At 36.4% G+C, this 19,211-nt stretch overlaps 1 protein-coding gene across 1 annotated transcript in view; it reads left to right on the top strand.

Annotated features, from left to right (window-relative positions):
- ACVR1C (activin A receptor type 1C) overlaps nt 1-16,695 on the top strand; it is an 83,943-nt gene extending 67,248 nt beyond the window's left edge. The window contains exons 8-9 of the mRNA XM_084891469.1: nt 5,226-5,356; nt 9,536-16,695. Coding sequence (XP_084747595.1) covers nt 5,226-5,356; nt 9,536-9,667 — 263 coding nt within the window. The 3' untranslated portion in view covers nt 9,668-16,695. The remainder of the gene's footprint in view (nt 1-5,225; nt 5,357-9,535) is intronic.
- The last annotated feature ends 2,516 nt before the right edge of the window (nt 16,696-19,211 follow it).

The following is a 19,211-nucleotide window of genomic DNA, read 5'->3' as shown; positions in this document are numbered from 1 at the left end:
AATCCTTGATTTAACAACTTCCTGAACATCTGACTTCAGGCAAGTTACTTGGTATCACTTTCCCCAAGTGAAATGAAGAAATGATAAAACAGACCCTGCTGGCTTTGAGGATGTAATGGATTAATTCAATTAATTCAGGTGAAGCTTTTAGCACAGAGCAAACTCAGATAAACATTCAATGAAAGAGCTGTCCTTATTTAATGACTATAAACTTTTTGTATTTTGTATTTGTCTCATTTTACCTTACATCAATCTAATTTTTTTTAAAAAAAGAAAAACTTAAAATTGTGTTTGAATGAGGAAACATACTTTCCCCCTGTATTCACTGATGAGATAATAAAACATTCAGAAAGAAGGAACTACCCTGTTTTTCCCAAAATAAGACAGTGTCTTATATTAATTTTTGCTCCCAAAGATGCACTAGGTCTTATTTTCAGGGGATGTCTTATTTTTCCATGAAGAAGAATACGGTACACATTTATTGTTAAATGAAAATAAAGGAAATTTATTACCTGTATACGGTACGGTAGTATGGTAGTTGTCAACACAAACCAGACAAACTGTGAATCCTACAGTATCAAGAATTGACTCATTTATTCAATGACAATCATGTCATCATCTTCTGGAGCATCATCATAACAATCCAATTCCTGAATTTCCTGGTGAATTTCTTGTGACTCCATTTCTTTCAGAATCAGTGGACCAAATCTCAAATGTTTAGCAATAGCACTGTCTTTAAATAAGTACCTCTTGTCAAGGTAGCCTGCTCGCAGTGCATTTGCAATGCAACTGTCAGTGATTTTCTCCCATGAATTCTTCACCCAAGTCAAGTCACATCTTCTTGCAGTTTAGGTTTCACAAAGTTTCCACACTGATTTCTCTCCATTCTATTTTCAATGTAGTCACTAATTTCCATGCGCAAATTGTCTTTGAACGGCTTGTTTATTGCAATATCAAGAGTCTGGAGATAGGCCGTCATTCCTGCGGGAATCATTATCTGATCTATTTTTCTTTCGTGAAGAACTGTCTTCATGTCTTTAGCACGGTGAGTGCTGGCTGCATCCCAGACTAGCAGACCTCTTTGGCTCCAGCGACAGCATTAAATCGACCCACTTCCTTATAACTGCTTGTGTGGCCCAGGCTTTTTCAGTTTCAAGAATAAAAATGCCCAAAACACATTCAATCTTTTCCTTCTTGCCCTTAGAAATGATTAAATGTGGGATTTTAGTGCCATCCAGACGAATAGCCAAAATACAGGAAACACGTGCACTTTCGTAAGCAGTGGAGGGAATGGAGCCTAGGGGGGCCTTATTTTCGGGGGGATGCCTTATATTTCACTCAGAAGGAAACCTGTAAGTAGGTTTTATTTTCGGAGGATGTCTTATTTTCGGGGAAACATGGGTATTTCTAGAAGCAATATAAATACAGTAATATATAACATGGACACTGGAAACCCTGAGCCTGGGGCTGAGTTCCAGATCTACCGCTGATAGCTGTGTGACTTTCAGCAATATCACAACTCTCTTTGTGCCTCAGTTTCCTTGTTCTGTAAAATAGGAATAATATAGTACTTTCTTTAGTCAGTAGTTTTGGGGAATGATTAGTTAAAACATCTAAAGGGCTTAGAACCATGCTTGTTAAATATCAAGATTCAAACATATTTGCCATTATTTATATTGATATTTGTCTAGCTTTGCTTTTTTGGTTTTTGTCCTTAAATTTTCTTTAACTGTCAGAATAGTAATGTACTATTAACGTGTTTTGAAGTTCATTTTCCAATATTATGACACATCTTAAATGTTATTTTTTCTTTTTTTAAATAAATCTTTATTGTTCATATTATTACAAATGTTCCTCTTCCCCCCCTCCATTGCTCCCCTCCACCAGGTCCCCACCCCACCCTCTGCCCTTTCCCCACCCTCCATTGTCCTCATCCATAGGTGCACAGTTTATGTTCAGTCTCTTCCCACATCCCCCTCTTCTCTTTTCCCCAAGAATTGTCAGTTCACTCCCCTTCCATACTTCTGATTCTATTATATTCAACAGTTAATATTGTTCATCAGTTCTTTTTTTAATTTCCTTGGTTTTTAGATTCACTTGTTGATAGTTACGTATTTGTTGTTCATAATTTTTATCTTTATTTACTTTCTCTTCCGAAAGAACCCCCTTCAGCAATTCATATAATTCTGGTTTGGTGGTGATGAACTCCTTTAGCTTTTTTTTTTTATTAGTGAAGCTCTTTATCTGGCCTTCGATTCTGAGTGATAGCTTTGCTGGGTAGATTATTTTTGGCTGTATGTTCTTACTATTCATCACCTTGAATATTTCTTGCCATTCCCGTCTGGCCTGCATGGTTTCTGTTGAGAAATCAGCTGACAATTGTATATGTGCTCCTTTATAGGTAACTACCTGCTTTGCTCTTGCTGCTTTTAATATTCTCTCTTTGTCTTTTGCTCTTGGAATTTTAATTATGATTTGTCTTGGTTTGGCCTTCTTTGGATTCCTTTTGTTTGGAGTTCTGTGCGCTTCCTGGACTTGTAAGTCTAATTCTTTCACCAGGTGGGGGAAGTTTTCTGTCACTATTTCTTTCAGTATGTTTTCAATATCTTGCTCTCTTTCATCTTCTGGGACCCCCATAATTCTGATGTTGGTTCGCTTCAAGTTGACCCAGAGGTTTCTTACATTATCTTCAATTTTCTGGATTCTCTTGCCTTCTTGCTTCTGCAGAGGAGTGTCTTCTGGCTCTTTATGTTCCAAATCTTTGACTTGATTCTTGCAATCTTCCATTCTGTTTTTAGGACTCTGTATAATATTTTTTATTTCAGACAATGTATTCTTTATTTCTTATTGATCCCTTATTATTTCTTGTTGATTCCTTATTAATTCTAGTTGATACCTTTTCATATCCTCATAGGTCTTATCGGCCTTTTCTAGGAAATTCTTGAAAAACCTTATAAGCGTAGATTTGAACTCTATATCCAGTTGCTTTTTGTCCTCCATTGCTTTCATTTGTGATCTATTTCATCTCTGCATTTTCGCAGCTTCCCTGATGGGGTGGGGTTTCAGGGTGGAGCCTACAGCCTTGGCTTCCCTCAGCCATGCTCTATGCGGCTCCTGAGTCTCAGTATTCCTCAGGGTCCTTTAGTACTCACTGCAAGCACCTCTGAGAGAAAGGTGCCCTCGATTTTTGCCTGCTACCAAACAGTCTAGGCTCTCCCCCAATGAGCCTGGAACTGGGGTTCAGTTCATTTGGAAGTGTAGTTGAAGGTGACGTTCAGAGCAGTCTGGAGCTTTTGTCTCCTTCCCGCCAGGGCAATCCCGCGGCACAGCCAACCGTTCTTCTCTGCACGCAATGTGCGCGCCTCCAGGACCTCCTTTCGCCGCTCCCCCGGGGTTCCACCTTACAGCCCAGCTCTCTCTGTTTGAGCCTGGGTCCCTGGGGTCTGGCCTAGAACTGGGGTTCAGAACAGTCAGAACTGGGGCCCAGCACAGTCCGGAGCCTTTGTCTCCTTCCCGCTAGGGCAATCTAGGAGGAGAGTCAACAGTCCATCCTCTGCGCACAATGTGCGCGCCTCTGGGGGCTCTGCCTTTCGCTGCTCCCCTGGGATTCTGCCACACAGTCCCAGCTCCCTCTGTTTGAGCCTGGGTCCCCAGGGTCTGGCCTAGAACTGGGGCCCAGCGCCGCCGGGTCTGGGGTTCAGCACAGTCGGAGCTTTTATCTCCTTCCTGCTAGGGAACACCAGCCAGGCACTCAGCCGCTCCTCCTCTCCGGCTCCGTCCTCTCCTTGCGCGTCACGTGTCTCCGTACCTTAGGCTTTTACAGCTCCTCCGCTCTTCCTTCTGGTTTTCTCCTTGCTTCTCGTTGTAGAATTTCCAGTCAGTCGACTTTCCTGTAGTTCTGGGTAATGTCCATTTTATATTTTAGTTGTATTTTATTGAAATTGTTGTGTGCTGCTGAGGCTAAGTGTTTACCTGTGCAGCCATCTTGGATTCTCCCCCACATCTTAAATGTTTTAAATTAAAAGGATTGTGGTTAATTCAAATTATTTTATTAGGAAATTCTTGAATTCAAGTACTAATCTGGTAATTAAGGTTTAGTTTTTGTCGAAGTATTTGAGACTCTTTACATATTAACCTTCATGTTAAACCATCCATCTTCAAATACTTTGGTTGCTTCTTTGGAACATTCTTAGTTATAGAAGTTCTAAAATTCAAATGTAACAAATTCAGCTCTTAAAAGATTGCCTAACAATTTTTTTTAAAAAAAGATAGCTATTTTATTTTGAAAAAGTTATTTAATAGAGAAATATACTTCACTCATAGCAATAAGGCCATGCTATGAATTTTATAATTAGGTGTTATTTTTTTCTGAATTGCACAGTGAAATGACATGTAAATAAAAATTTATATCCTTTTCACTGAAACCGGTTTGGCTCAATGGATAGAGCGTCGGTGTGGGGACTGAAAGATCCCGGGTTCGATTCCGGTCAAGGGCATGTACCTTGGTTGCAGGCATATCCCCAGTAGGAGGTGTGTAAGAGACCGCTGATCGATGACTATCTCTCATCGATGTTTCTAACTCTTTATCTCTCTCCCTTCCTCTCTGTACAAAATCAATAAAATATATTTTAAAAATTTATATGCTTTTCATATTATAAATTATATGGACACAGACAATAGTGTGGTGAGGGCCAAGGAAGGAGAGTGGGGGTTGGGTGCAGGTGGGCAGAAGGGTGGAAATGGTGGACATCTGCAATAGTGACAACAACAAAAATTTAAATAAAAACTATTCAACTGTATATAATAGCTCTTCAACTGAACACTTTAAACTTATATATTTAATTTAAAAAATATTTTTATTTATTTCAGAAAACAAAGGAGAGAGAGAGAAAGAAATATCAATGATGAGAGAGAATCATTGATTGGCTGCCTCCTACATGCCCAATCCTGGGGATCGAGCCCACAACCGGGGCATGTGCCCTGATCGGGAATCGAGCTGTGACCTCCTGGTTCATGGGTTGACACTCAACCACTGAACCATGCCAGCTTATATATTTAATTTTATAGTGGTGCATAATTTTAATAGACCTGACTTTCTAGTTTCCCATGCTACCATTCCATGGTGCCTAGAAGACTTAGTTGATAAATTATTTCAAAGTAAGCATCTTTGTTTATTATTTGTTTATTATTCACACTGGGAAATTTAATGTGCAAATTTCTTATAGGAATTGTTGAGGAATACCAGTTGCCTTATTATGACATGGTGCCTTCAGATCCCTCAATGGAGGAAATGCGGAAGGTTGTTTGTGATCAGAAGTTTCGACCAAGCATCCCAAACCAGTGGCAAAGCTGTGAAGTAAGGCTAAAATCTTATGTATATTTTTCCTATTGTAATTGTGAGGTAAGTCTCAGGGAGAATTTTCACAGACCACTTAGTTCTTCTCTATTAATCTAGGCATCTAATTCATTTCATATATGTAGGTATATATCTTTGATGTTACTCCCTTTAATTGTAATATATACACCAAATGCATGTAGGAGGCAGCCAATCAATGATTCTCTATACACCAAATGCTAAGTTATGGGGCAGTAACAAATTGAGGTTAGGCAACTTTCAACAACATCTGTGCTCCCTGTGGTGATTCAGAAATCCAGGTGACTTTGATCTTGAGATGCTATCTCAATGCATAATTTTTAGGTGTCTAGGCCACAAAAAGAGAGGCGCTAGGGAGTCACACACTGGCTCTTCAATGATTTGGCTCCAGCAACTCACATCCCTTCCACTCCCGATTCCTAGACCAGAACTGGTCTCCTGGTCCCTTCTAACAGCAAGGGGCCAGGAACTGTGGGGAGAAAGACATATGGGGGATACTCAATGTCTATGCCACACAGAGTATTACAGTTTTAGTCATCCTTTTATTCAATAAATTATCCCTAATCCCAAACCCTGCAGAAGCTTGAGTTTATTCTCTTTCCTCGGAAAAGCTTCCTTTTCTTAATCCCCAGCAACACATGTACGGTAAGTGTTTATTTCAATGCTTGCACTGCCTTACCTGAAGATACTTTTCTGGCTCATATATATATATATATATATATATATATATATATATATATATTTCAGAAAATTCAGAAATATTTATTTCAAAATATATATATATTGAGTGGCCAGATTATTATGCATTCAGAGATCATAATAATCTGGTATATTGTTGATATGTACATTTTTTAAATCTATTTTTGCCCAGCATTTTAGTTCTACCTTATTTTGTTTTTACCCCATGTATTATATATTGGTGTGATTTTATACCATTATTGTTTGTTTAGACTTATGAACATGTTTATAATTTTTTTGTTCAACATTCCTTCTTGGCTCTCAGAGCTTTCTCTAAAGATCATTTTCTTACTTTCTAATGTGGATCCTTTAACCATATTTTATTTAAGTTGTTTTTTGTTAGTGAGGATCTAGTGGTTGTAAGCTCTTTCAGCATTTGGATGCCTGAGAAAGTCTTTATTTTGTCCACAATCTTAAACAAATAGTTTATCTGAGCATAAAAATTTAGGTTCAGAATTGTTTTCCCTAAGCACTTTAAAGGTATTATTTCACTGTCTTCTGGCTTCCTTTATTGGTATTGAGAAGGTATCTAATTTGTATCTCTTTTGAGTTAATTTTTATTTTCTTCCTAACTATTTTAGTATTCTGCAGTTTCCTTATGGTGCATTTGGTGTTGATGTCTCTTGATTAGTCTTGGTTGGAATTTTTGGACTTTCTCATTCTGAAGATTTGTAACTTTCCTTGATTCTGCAAAATTCTGAGCCATTATCTCTTCAAATAATTCCTCCTCTCATCGTCTCTATTACTTCTTTTTAGAAAACTCATTGGTACATGTTAGACCTTTTATTTTACTTTGCTATTTTCTTATTCTCCCCTATTTTCCATATTTGTGTCTTCATACAAGCAACTCTCACATTTATCTTCCAGTTCATTAATTCTGTCTTAAGATGTATCAAATTTGCCATTTAGCTCACCCATTTAGTTATTTTTCTTTAATTGTTTTGGAGAGAGAGAGAGAGAGGAGAGAGAGACATTGATTGGTTGCCTCCCACACATGCCCCAACCAGGGATTAAATCCTAAACCCTTTGGTGAATAGATGATGCTCCAACTAACTAAGCCACAGGGGCCAGGACTTAATGGTTATATTTTGTATGCCAAAAAGTTTTATTGAGACTTTTCTTTTTAAACTATCTATGCTTTTATTTTATACTTATAGTTTGAATTTTTTATTTGCTTTAAGCAAATTATTTTATATATTTACTAGAGGCCCGATGCACGAAATTCGTGCATGGGGGGTGGAGGGGGTGGTAGTGTCCCTCAGCCCAGCCTGCACCCTCTCCAATCTGGGATCCCTCGAGGGATGTCTGACTGCCCATTTAGGGGATCAGGCCTAAACGGGCAGTCGGACATCTCTCTCACAATCCAGGTCTGCTGGCTCCCATCTGCTAGCCTGCCTGCCTTCCTGATTGCCCCTAACTGCTTCTGCCTGCCAGCCTGATCACCTCCTAACCATTCTCCTGCCAGCCTGATTGATGTCTAACTGCTCCCCTGCCAGCCTGTTTGCCCCCAACTTCCCTCCTCTGCTGGCCTGGTCACCCCTAACTGCCCTCCCTTGCTTGCCTGATCACCCACAACTGCCCTCCCTTGCAGGCCTGGTCCCTCCCAACTGCCCTCCCCTGCTGGCCATCTTGTGGTGGCCATCTTATGTTCATATGGGGGCAGGATCTTTGACCATATGGGAGCAGCCATCTTGTGTGTTGGAACAATGGTCAATCTACATATTATTCTTTTATTGGATAGGATAAAGGCCTGGTGCACCAGGGTGGAGGCCAGCTGGTTTGTCCTGAAAGGTGTCCTGGATCAGGGTGGGGGTTCCCTTGGGGCATGGGCAGCCTGAGCGAGGGACCTATGGTGGTTTGCAGGCTGGCCACGCCCTCCGGCGACCCAAGTGGAGGCCCTGGTATCAGGAATTTATTTACCTTCTCCAATTGAAACTTTGTAGCCTGGAGTGGAGCCAAGCATTCTGCTTGCTCCGTGGCTGCCGCCATTTCGGTTTGGATTTGTTTACCTTCTATCATTGAAACTTTGTAGCCCTGAGTGGAGGCTTAGGCTGGCTAGGGCAGGTGGAAAGCTTGGCTTCCTCCATTGCCTGGGAAACCCAAGCCTCCCTCCTGCTCTCTGTGGCCACAGCCATCATAGTTGGGGTTAATTTGCATACTCCCTCTGATTGGCTGGTGGGCATGGCTGGTGGGCATGGCTTGTGGGTGTAGTGGAGGTATGGTCAATTTGCATATTACTCTTTTATTAAATAATATTTTACATGTTATATCATTTAGTTCTAGCATCTAATATTTTGACGGGTCTCATTTTACTGCATCTTGTTTGAAATGACTCTTGCTTATGTAACATTTCCTCACCTGCTTGTGAATTTTCATTATGAGCTCAAGCTTACTGCAACAGTTTAAGACTTGGGTTTGATTTAAAACAAAAACAAAAATGAGAGCTAAGAATTAGACAATTTTCTTTACAAAATTCCTTTTAAGTCTGATTTGATTTATCCTTACACTCAGAACTTTGCAAACATCTTGCTCTGACACCTTCTGGGTGCTTCAGGCTGTGTTTCCTCTTTCACATGTGGTCCATCAGTTCTGAAATTCTGCAGTGAGTTCAGCAGATGCCAACAGAACAGCCACTAGGCTTTAGTGACTTCTTATATCTCTCTGGATTCATGCAGTCTCTTTATCTTCTACTCAGAGTATTTATTTTACTTATTTACCAATTCACTTAAACTGATTTACTAAATTCAGAATTTTCAATATTTCTATTTAGATCATTATTTTATTGTGGCATAATTTACATATGCACAAATCTTGATATATAATTTGGTGAAGTTTTAAAAAATGTATGCATGTGTGTGCTTACCATCCAGATAAATATATGCTAAATTTCTAAGCCATCCCATTTCATTATTTTTTCATGTCCCTTCTTAGAATATTTTAAATGATAGACATTCTACCGTATCCCCAGGAATCAATAGATGAATTTTCAATAAAAAGTTAGCCTCTGCCCTAACTGATTTGGCTCAGTGGGTAGAGCATCAGCCTGTGGACTAAAGGATCTCAGGTTCAATTCCGGTCAAGGGTGTGTATGCCAGGGTTGTGCATTCAATCCCCAGTGGGGGCCTTGCAGGAGGCAGACAATCAATGATTCTCTCTCATCATTGATGTTTCTCCCTCTCCCTCTCCCTTCCTCTCTAAAATCAATAAAAAAATATATTTTAAAAAATAGCCTCTGTAAGGTAAATACACACGTGTGTGTGTTGACAGGATTTTTGAAGAGGTTTGGTCCTAATCTCCTTTTCATATTATTGTTTATTTACTATTTGTTCATCAGAGCTTAGCATCAATTTCTGGGTTTGTTGTTTTGCTTCTCATGTATGTGTTTTGTGTGAGTAAAGTCTTTGATGTCTTTCTCTCTTAAAGGCACTCCGAGTCATGGGGAGAATAATGCGAGAGTGTTGGTATGCCAATGGGGCAGCCCGCCTCACTGCCCTTCGTATTAAGAAGACTATTTCTCAACTTTGTGTCAAAGAAGACTGCAAAGCCCAACGATGATAATCATGTTGAAAATCTCTCGCAGCTTTTTTTTTTTTTCTCATTTTCCCTCTTTATGTGAATGTGTTTGGCCTTTGTTGTTGTTGTCTACCTCAATGATAATGCAGTACAGTATTTAAGTGTGCAAAGGCAGCATGAAAAAAAATAACTCACATCAAGCAGGAGTTGACTTTATCCAATCTTCATGTTTAATTTTATTTTGAAAAGCAAATGTATCAGCTCATGTATTTAATAAGAAAGATACTGTAAAGGTGAAAAATAAGCTATGTAAAATAATAAGCGTCCTTAAGGTTTTATTTTACTTGAACCAAAAGTGCATGAATGAATGGAAAAAAATGTGTTGGAAAAAAGTGAGATAAAATATTCATTAAAAATGTGAACTAGATTATGTTACATCTAATCAAAATGTAACATCATGCAGTCTATGGTGTTCTCCATTTTTTAAATTAAACAGGATCTTTAAAAAAATAAATGTTGCTCCAAATTTCGTATACAAAACATGGAAAAGCGGAGCTCCTCAGTTGGAAGGTGGAAGTGAGGTCTAGATCCCAGTTACTTGGTCCCTCAAACCCTACCTTTCCCTACTCTTCATAATCCATCACCACAGCAGCCCCTGAAGCAAACAGTTTGAAAGCCACTGGAATTGTTACTTCCTCTTATTTACAAAAGAGATGCTTGACATTTGGAGACATGGAGAAATGTCTCAAAGTCACACCACTAGGGGTAGAGCTGGCTCAAGTCTGAGCCTTGTGACCATCCACACTGTAGAGTTAGCTAGCTTCTTACTACTCTTTTAATTCCAACGTTATTTTTCTTCCTGTGCCGAAACATCTTTCATGACGATATTTGTGGTTTAGTAACACAAGATAAATTGAGGGTTTTTTGTTTGTTTGTTTGTAGAATCATAATGGGCCTACATGAATTCTTAGGACAATATCCATTGATTTTTTTTTTTCATAGAGTTGTCATAGTCTCACCCTATTTGTTATACAAGTATGAATGTTTTCTAAAAACTTGCAGAGGTAAATCAAACAAAGATCCATTTTCAGAAGATGTCTTCAAGATGCATTTCAGACGTCCTTATTACTTTTGTGCATACACATTTAGAAGGAAAAGAACAGAAAAGGAAGAGGAAACTAGGAAATATCTTGAAAAAAACTAAGAAAACCTTAAATGAAGTATAACAACCAAATTCTACAGAGGGTATCCGTAAGTATAAATAGACATTTCCTACCCTTTCAAAATGAGTAAGTGGGTGCAGAAGAAGGCTCATGATAATATTGCCTGTATTCTACTTCCTATGGAGATAGAAGTGATGAATTCTGAAAAATACATAGAACATGAAATATTTCCTACAAATCTACAATTCTGTTTTCATTGTATCTTCTATTGTTCTAAAATATTATTTTCTAAACTATGTTTCTTAGAACACTCTTCTACTGAGATGATCCAAGACCAAAAGAATTATTTGATAAATTCTTAGAATGTGACACCGCACATTAGTGTGTCGTGTGCGTTGATGGGTCTAGCAGGCAGGAAAGAAATGCTACTTGGATTTCTTTAGACTGGATTTCCCAAATTATTTGACCATGGAGCCCTTTTATTAAGAGGAATGGAAACCTTTTACTACCCCACTTTTCAATGTTCTACAAAGCACAATTTTGGTAACAGTGTTCTGAAAAATACACATTTTTTTTTTTTCCCATATAGATCGAACTGCAGTGCTTATAATTTACTTATCTGTGGACATGTGTTACTGAACCCTTCTTCATTTGACTGGGATGATAACATCAAAGCCAAAAACCTTGAAGCTGTAGTTTGTATATACTTTTCATTCTTAGTCACCCATTCTTTAAATAATGTGGGGCACCCCATATCTTCCTCACCACAATATTGGGCCCAATAGGGAAATTAAAAGATAGGTAGGTTCTGCCCGCAGGGATTTTAAACTCTAACTTGGGAATGGCAACAGACATGTAGGAGTGTGGGGGAAGAAAGCAAATTGGCAAATAAAATATAACACAAAGTAGTATATTTTGAGTTCTATATGACAAATTAAGATGATTTGACTTCTGTATGACAAATTAGGATGTTTTGAGTTCTCTATGACAAGTTACTTTCAATTTGCAATACATTTAGAAACTTCTTTATTTGGCTATTCCAGACGATCTAAATAATATGTGGGATATTTTTAAAATTGCATATGTGAAGGATTTTTTTAAAAAGCTTATGTGAAGGGAGTAACTTTGCTCATGCTTGTTACCTTCATTTCTCATAGGTTGTTTCTGCACATATGAGAATGAAGTTATTTATTTACTATGGTTGTACTATAGTTTCAAATAAATGAGGATAACATTTTCTGTTTTACTCACTTATGTTGGGTGAATATACTTACTTAATTTTTAAGACAGGCTGTTTAAATCTCTCCATTTTCCTATGTTTATAATTTATTTGAGTATGTCCAAATATAATTCCATGTTTTTATTGGTTCAACTTTCAATCCAGAGAAATTTGTACATTTTGAGATTTTTGTTTTGTTTTTATGTTGGTTAACTATAACTCCTAACTCAATAGTTTTATATTTCAGTTACCAAGTATATTATTTTTAAGAAAGGGGGTAAGTTAACAAAAACAATTAGAAAAATTAAAAGTTCTAATTTTTCTTAATTATCAAAATTATAAACATAAAATGCTCACTTAAAAATAAGATAAAGTTTAAAACATTAAGCCAATTTACTGTATATATTTATGCTGTAAAACTTTATGTTTTTGTTTTTGATGGAGTCTTATTGTGTAATATTTATTTATTTTGAATTGTGTTAAAAACAAAAAAATATTGTTCTTTGACTCAAAGTGTCATTATTCTTTGCTCCTTTTAAATATTATGTCTTTGAGTATAATATAAAGCTTGGGAAAATTCTATTTATGAAATTTCAGTACTGTATAAAATAATGAAGGAATATATATATGTAGCGTCACTTTGTTAAAATAAGGGAAACAATATTTGTTGACAATTATTTGAGCATGAATTCGTTATCTTATAATCTTTGCATGTAACTGCGTACAGATTTTGCCGTGTGCTTTCTTCTATGTCTAACATATTTGGCATGTAACATAAAAAATTCTTAATTTTTGTTCTGACTTGAAAGTTAAGTGAAATATGACTGTGTCATGCACTATTTTAGGTGTAGCACTTGCTTTTCCTCCTTACACTTTCAGTTAACTTTGCATTTTTAATTCCATGATTGTATGAAAATAGTATCCTGATTGCAGTGTCTGAAGATTTAAAAATTGGGTTTTAATTTAAAATGAAGATCTTCAATAGATTCATTAGAAGTCCCATAATAATTTAGTGCTGCTTTTACTTTAATAGAATGATTAAACAAAACAAAAGAAAACTGCTATGCTGGGATTTTACCGCCATGTGACTTATTGGGGGCAGCGAGAACTCAGGGCTATTTTTGAGTTTACACAACAGGATGAGGGCACCTACTAACAAATCATCTGAGAGCAGGGAGCCCACATTTGCCATTATTCAAAATCCAACATAAAATTGCCTGGCAGAGAATAGTTTATGATTAATTATTTAAAATAAATATGGAAATGTATTTTGTTTAAATAAATGTATTTAAAATATGGATATTTTATTTCCCATTGGGAAGTTAAGTAAAAGTAGAGTATCAAATGAATACAGTTGATAGCAATTGATGTTTTCAGTATTCATTCCTTTAAAGAAATTTACAAATATGCCATTTTAATTTACTTGGAATGTTTGAGAATTCGTATCTTAAAATGTTATTGCTATGGACTTTGGAGATATCATTTCTTTTGGGAAACATACTACTTTTATGTGTGACAATGCTTTGTGTTAGTCCTCCATAAACTAAGACCTAATGTGGACTTCATGCACTATTTAGTGAAGAGGATAATCTTTCTGCTCCTGAGGGCTTCTACTAAACAGAAAAAATGTCAGTTGGAAAATAAGAAAATTAATCCAAGAGCTAATGTTAAAAATTTTTTTTATAATACAGGCAGTTTTATGAAAGATTTCAATGCAAAGTTTCAGATATTTGATTTTTTTTTCCTCTCTAGATTTTCTTTTACATTTCATTCTTTTTCTCACCTCCTTTTTCCCCTCACTGTCTTCCAAAATTAGGTTTAATCTCTAATTAAAAAAAATAAAACGAAACAACAACACTAGTTATTATTTAATTTAATCATCTCAGTACTTATTCTAATGACATAATATATTGCTGGTTTAAATTATTACAGATGTGTCACAGACAAAAACAAAATCAGAACTTGGGAATCATAAAGGATGTAAAATATTTTATAATTCAATTCCCATATTTTATAGATAAAGAAACCAAGGATCAGAGATGCTATTTATTAGCAGAACTGATATCAGAACCCATGGGGCCAACCACCATGGTGCCCTATTATATCCAACTTTTATTAATGAAAAAATAATGAACATGCATCTAACCCTACCTTGAATGTGCCATTTGATGGTGATGATCAAATCCTACTCTTTATTTCTGCTGAAATAATTTGCTCACTCATGGTGAGGTCAGTGAAAAAAACAAAAATGAGCTAAGGAAGAGTTTTAAATAGCTAGGTAGTGCTGAATAAATTTTAGGAATTATGAGAACATAGAGTTTCTTAATGCAAGAAATGATAAGAGATGCTTCATAACTCTTTTTCTCTCCTTTTTCTAGGATTGCTGTTTCTCTTTATGCATTAGAATGGGGGTGAAAGATGATTTGGTAGTTGAATTTGAGACAATGTTGATAGCATATTATCTTCTCTCCTACTTTCTCATTAGTTTATTTTCGGCACTCATCTTTTTTGTTACATTAAAAATTTGTATTTCCTCAATTCTAAGCATTCTGTAATTCCTGTTCTAGTAGTTCTAGCCCCTGTCAAATTACTACACACCAAACTTCTCCACAAGATTTTACTTTCCCACACCCACATGTGAGAGGTTGCATCTCATGCTTTCTCTAGTTATGTTTCACTCGGCCTGATGAAGAGGGTGTTTGTTAAAGGTAGAGTGGTTTTCTTTCACACTTTAAAGAAGACTATCAGTCTACTTATATTCTAGCTTTAGCTAACATATAAGGAATGTGTCTACATTTGCCTTAATGCTGAAGTCCACTTAAGAAATAGTGACTTGAGCAGAGAATGTGAAATGTATGTCCCATAAAGTGATTGCTAATGCTATTTCTGCATACTACTGCTTGTTTTGCTTTGGCCATCTTTTAAAATTAAGGTATTATCACATATGGTTTAAATACAATATTATATTGAAATTAGGTAACAATTCCCCATTTTAATATCTTTCTAATGAGGGCTGCCAGGGTACTGCTTAATTTAGTTGGGAGAGTATCTCATCCTAGGTTTTTAATATTTTCAGATATGACTATATTTTCTTATTATTGGTCCATGTTATCCTACACACCGTTCTTCTCCCCAGATCTAATAGTTCTGACTGTAAGATGCTTACTTACCCTGGGTTACATGCACCTGAGCGGTAAAAGAGCTAGTATGAATCTGAGTGTATTGAGAAATTACCCTATACTGGGTGCCACCGGACCCAGCTGGGCCTGTGTGTACTGCACACACATGCTCAGGGGCAGATAGGGGCTGAAATCCCACCTGTAACTGGTTCCTCAACTCAGAAATAGTTTTCTATTTTTTCAGAAAAGGGCCCTGCTTATACTTCAGAAAATGAAAATTTCAAAGTGATGTTGGCATCTGCAAACACAATAGAGAACTGAGAGGGGGAAAAAGATATTAGATTTTCATCATAATATTGCCAAAACAGCAAAAGAGAGTGTATGATTTACCCTGTTGATTAAAATTTTCAACTCAAGACATTCTGCACCAAAACACATGGACCCTAATTTTGGTATCTCTGAGTTTTCATTCCATGTACAAACATATTCATTGACTTTGCCTATAAAGGGGCAATTACATGTCTAAGTTCTGATTAATGCAGGTATAGAATGAGACTTACCAAACTCCCCATTTCTTCCAGTAGGCTAAATACAAGTAATTAGAAAATTTTAAAATAATCCAACTATTTTTTGCCTTTATGTAAAGTAAGGACATCTGAGCCAAAATATTAAATTCCAGTTCATTTCCACAATGACTAGTGTCAAGCTCTTCTACTCTTTTGATTCTAGACTGGAGAAAATTATTCAAACTTAATCTGATTTTCAGGTTTTAAAATGTCCTAAAAACAGAAAATGAGATTCAGATCTCAGAAAAAGGGGGGATTTTGGATTGCCTTTCAGAGTACTAATACTAATTATACTTTTGGTAGTGTGACTTTTCTTGTACCTGAGAGCACATTACAAATGTCAAAACCATTGCAGTTTGACATTGTGAAACATGCCTTGAACTCTTGAACTACTGTGAAAAAAAAAAAAGCACTGTTGTAAAGACTTATTGTAAGCTAGCTGATGTTCTTAAGTGTGTAACGTATAGTATCTTTCGATAGGCCCAAGTGGCTGTATATAAGGAATATGAAGAAATAGGCCTTGAAATGAAAGTTGGGCAATAAATGATAGCAAAAAGTATGCAAGTAGCAATTTTAATAATTGTAATTAACTGTTGAAGCTGAAGAGAATTCCAAATTCCAAAGAGAAATGAATGATATTCATGTGTTTCATTGATTTCTGGTTGGTGGAAATATGCATTCTATAGTACATATAAAATATTATACTATTATTTTTGTTTAGAAATAATATTATTTTAAATTTAAAGAACTCAGTGATAGCCTTCATACCAAAATGTTTAGCTTTACTAACAGCAAGTCATAAAGTATTTATTTTAAAGCTTTTCAAATATAACTTTTAGCTGCTTCCTGATGTAAATACTTATTGTCCTAAATGTTATATTTTTATGTATGCATTTTCTGAAAATGTATTGTTTTGTAAAGTGGCAAAGATAATAAATTAAGCACTCCTTGCACTTGTTTCTGTGAATCATATAGAACTCTATTTTAAATAAAATGAAAATGTGTCATCTTTTGGTTTCTATGAAATTATGTTCTATTATTTAAAAATTATGTTTACATTTGAATGCATTATATGGAACGGGTTTTGGAAATTGAAATGTTGGCCCTTGAACTTTGCTTCCTTCCTTTCTGCCAGGGACACTTTCTTCTTCAACAGCCCCTTCTCTACAGGGCACACGGGATAATAGTCTTTGATTTTTCTTGAATAGTAACCATTCTTTGCATTTATTTAAGCATTTATTCAAAGACTCCTGGGATGGTCTGCTCTCAAGCCTAAAATAGCTTCTTGAACCCTTAAATCTCCTTAGCCACAGGGAACCTCCCTGACCACCACCTCTCTGCCTTCATTCCAGGTATCCCCGTACCTCCAGCCCCAACTGTTTTCCTGCTTCTTTCTGCCACTGAACTTGCCATGCATGTGCCTGGCCCAGGGGATTTGCTCTATTTCCGCGGCCTGGAATATTCTTCCTCTGGATATTTGTATGGTATCTCTTGTCACGCTTACTAGATAGAGTAGCACCCTTTGTCATTCACTATCCATTAATCTCCTTTCTTTTCCTTTATAGCACTTTTCGTTAACTATTTATATCATATATCTTTTAGTATATATTATCACAGTGACTAAATCCTTGAGCACTAGAATTAGGAGTTTTGCACAGAGAAACACTCTGTGCTACTCATGGCCCACCACCTCTCCCTGCAAAAGTCTATAATAAACCTTAAGAGATAATTATAAAGCCAACCAAGAATAGCTTAGCCAAATTCATAGTGGCTTTTCCAGAATAATATTATGAGAAAATTAGGTTGCTTGGTTTATATTTTCAACCCTACAATGATGCCTCCTCCAAGCCCCCAACTTCCCCCAACCTCCCCCCCCCCCCCCCCCGCCCCCGGGACTTAGCATGAAAGATGCAGAACACAGTGTTGGTTTTACTTTTGGTATTGATTCTTATGTTCTTTCCTCCTACCCCCAACCCCCATTTGGGTGCAGTTCTGTTATTATGTTCTCATAATTTTGCATTAAGTGGGTACTAACCAGATTCACAAGCCACATATTCTTGCTCAACATTCATGAGGTCAGGTTCTCATCTGGCTTCATTTAGCTTCTTGGGGTAGTAGGGAAAGGAGAAATGTTTCTTTCACATCAATCTAGATTGTGAAATTTATGTATGAAATAAAACAAATGCCGTAGACTCAGCAGTGCCGCAAGTAGTATTTTCTTCCTTCAGTTGTAATAACTTTTCAGTGTTTTGATTTTTAACACTAAAGTGCAGAGTTGGTGAACATCACATTGCTGACATAGTTTACCTGTGAGTGAAGTTGAAATTGAAGTTACTTTTGTCCCCTTAGGATAACTCCTAGAGATTGAGGGAATCACTAAGTCCAAGCTGTTTAATGTGGTGTCCTAAAGTGAGATTTTTAAGAATACTTAAAAGAATAAGAATTGAAGGGGTCAATGGGGGAAATAGAGAGACATGTATAATACTTTCAACAATAAAGATTTAATGAAAAAAAAAAAAAAGAACACTGACTTTTTGAGGAAATATACATATGCTGTGGTTAAGGATAGTTATTAAAACTTTTATTTGGCTTCTTTTTTAAAATTTATTTAATGAGAAACATTTTTCTATAGAGAATTTTTTGTTAGCACTATATCTAACAAAATTGTAATTACAATCACTTATTGTACATTGTTAAAACAGATGAAAATTCTTTTCCCCTCAAATATTAGCCAACAGATCTTTATCAAACATTGCTACTAAGTGCATAGCATAACCATCATTGCCAGGGGTGCTAACAATAAGGTCCTGCATTTAAGAAGATAATTTATTTAGGAAGACATGTCATAGGGAAGAAATTATTAAGGCTGATTGTGAGTACAGATATTGGGGCCCTAAGGGGACAAGATATTATCCTAAGGGGACAAGAGTTAGGTTGAAAGATTCAACAAAATGAACAAGTTGAAAATGTAGGTTAGGAAAGATTTTTATACGTGTTATGTAGACAGAAAGGAAGTCCCTGGTAAGAAAAATGTAAGAATGCTCATGGCAGTGAGTAACCTATAGGACTAGAATGGAAGGTTTTTATAAGGTTCAGATTATAGCATTTGAACTTGATTTGCTTTGAGAGAGACTAAAGATTTTACTGTAGCAATGATAATGTGAATTGGGTGTTTAATAAAGGCAGTAAAAGTTACCTTCTTAGAAGATTTATTAAGAACCCTGAAGAGTCTACCCTTACTTCCCACCCCTCCCCTACTCCCCATTGGTGAAAATTTGGAGATAGATAGCAGGTAAGGAATTTCAAGATGAGCTGTATAGTTGGTGTGAAGTAGGTGTCTTTCTATGGTGCTTTCCCCCTACATTCTAGTGTGTCTCAAAAGCAAAGCAAAACATATTCACAAGAAAGAGAAAAAAGAAATGAAAGATTATTAAAGATATGACCCAGGGATTTTTAAAGCACACACACATAAAGAAAAATAATCATTTAAAAAGGTCTACCTCGTAATTCCATCTCCGC

This window comes from Pipistrellus hanaki (genome assembly GCF_964339955.1).
Source record: "Pipistrellus hanaki genome assembly, chromosome: 8".
NCBI classification, from domain to species: Eukaryota; Metazoa; Chordata; class Mammalia; order Chiroptera; family Vespertilionidae; genus Pipistrellus; species Pipistrellus hanaki.
The sequence above is the reverse complement of the archived record's forward strand: the minus strand, read 5'-3'. Positions and strand labels throughout refer to the sequence as shown.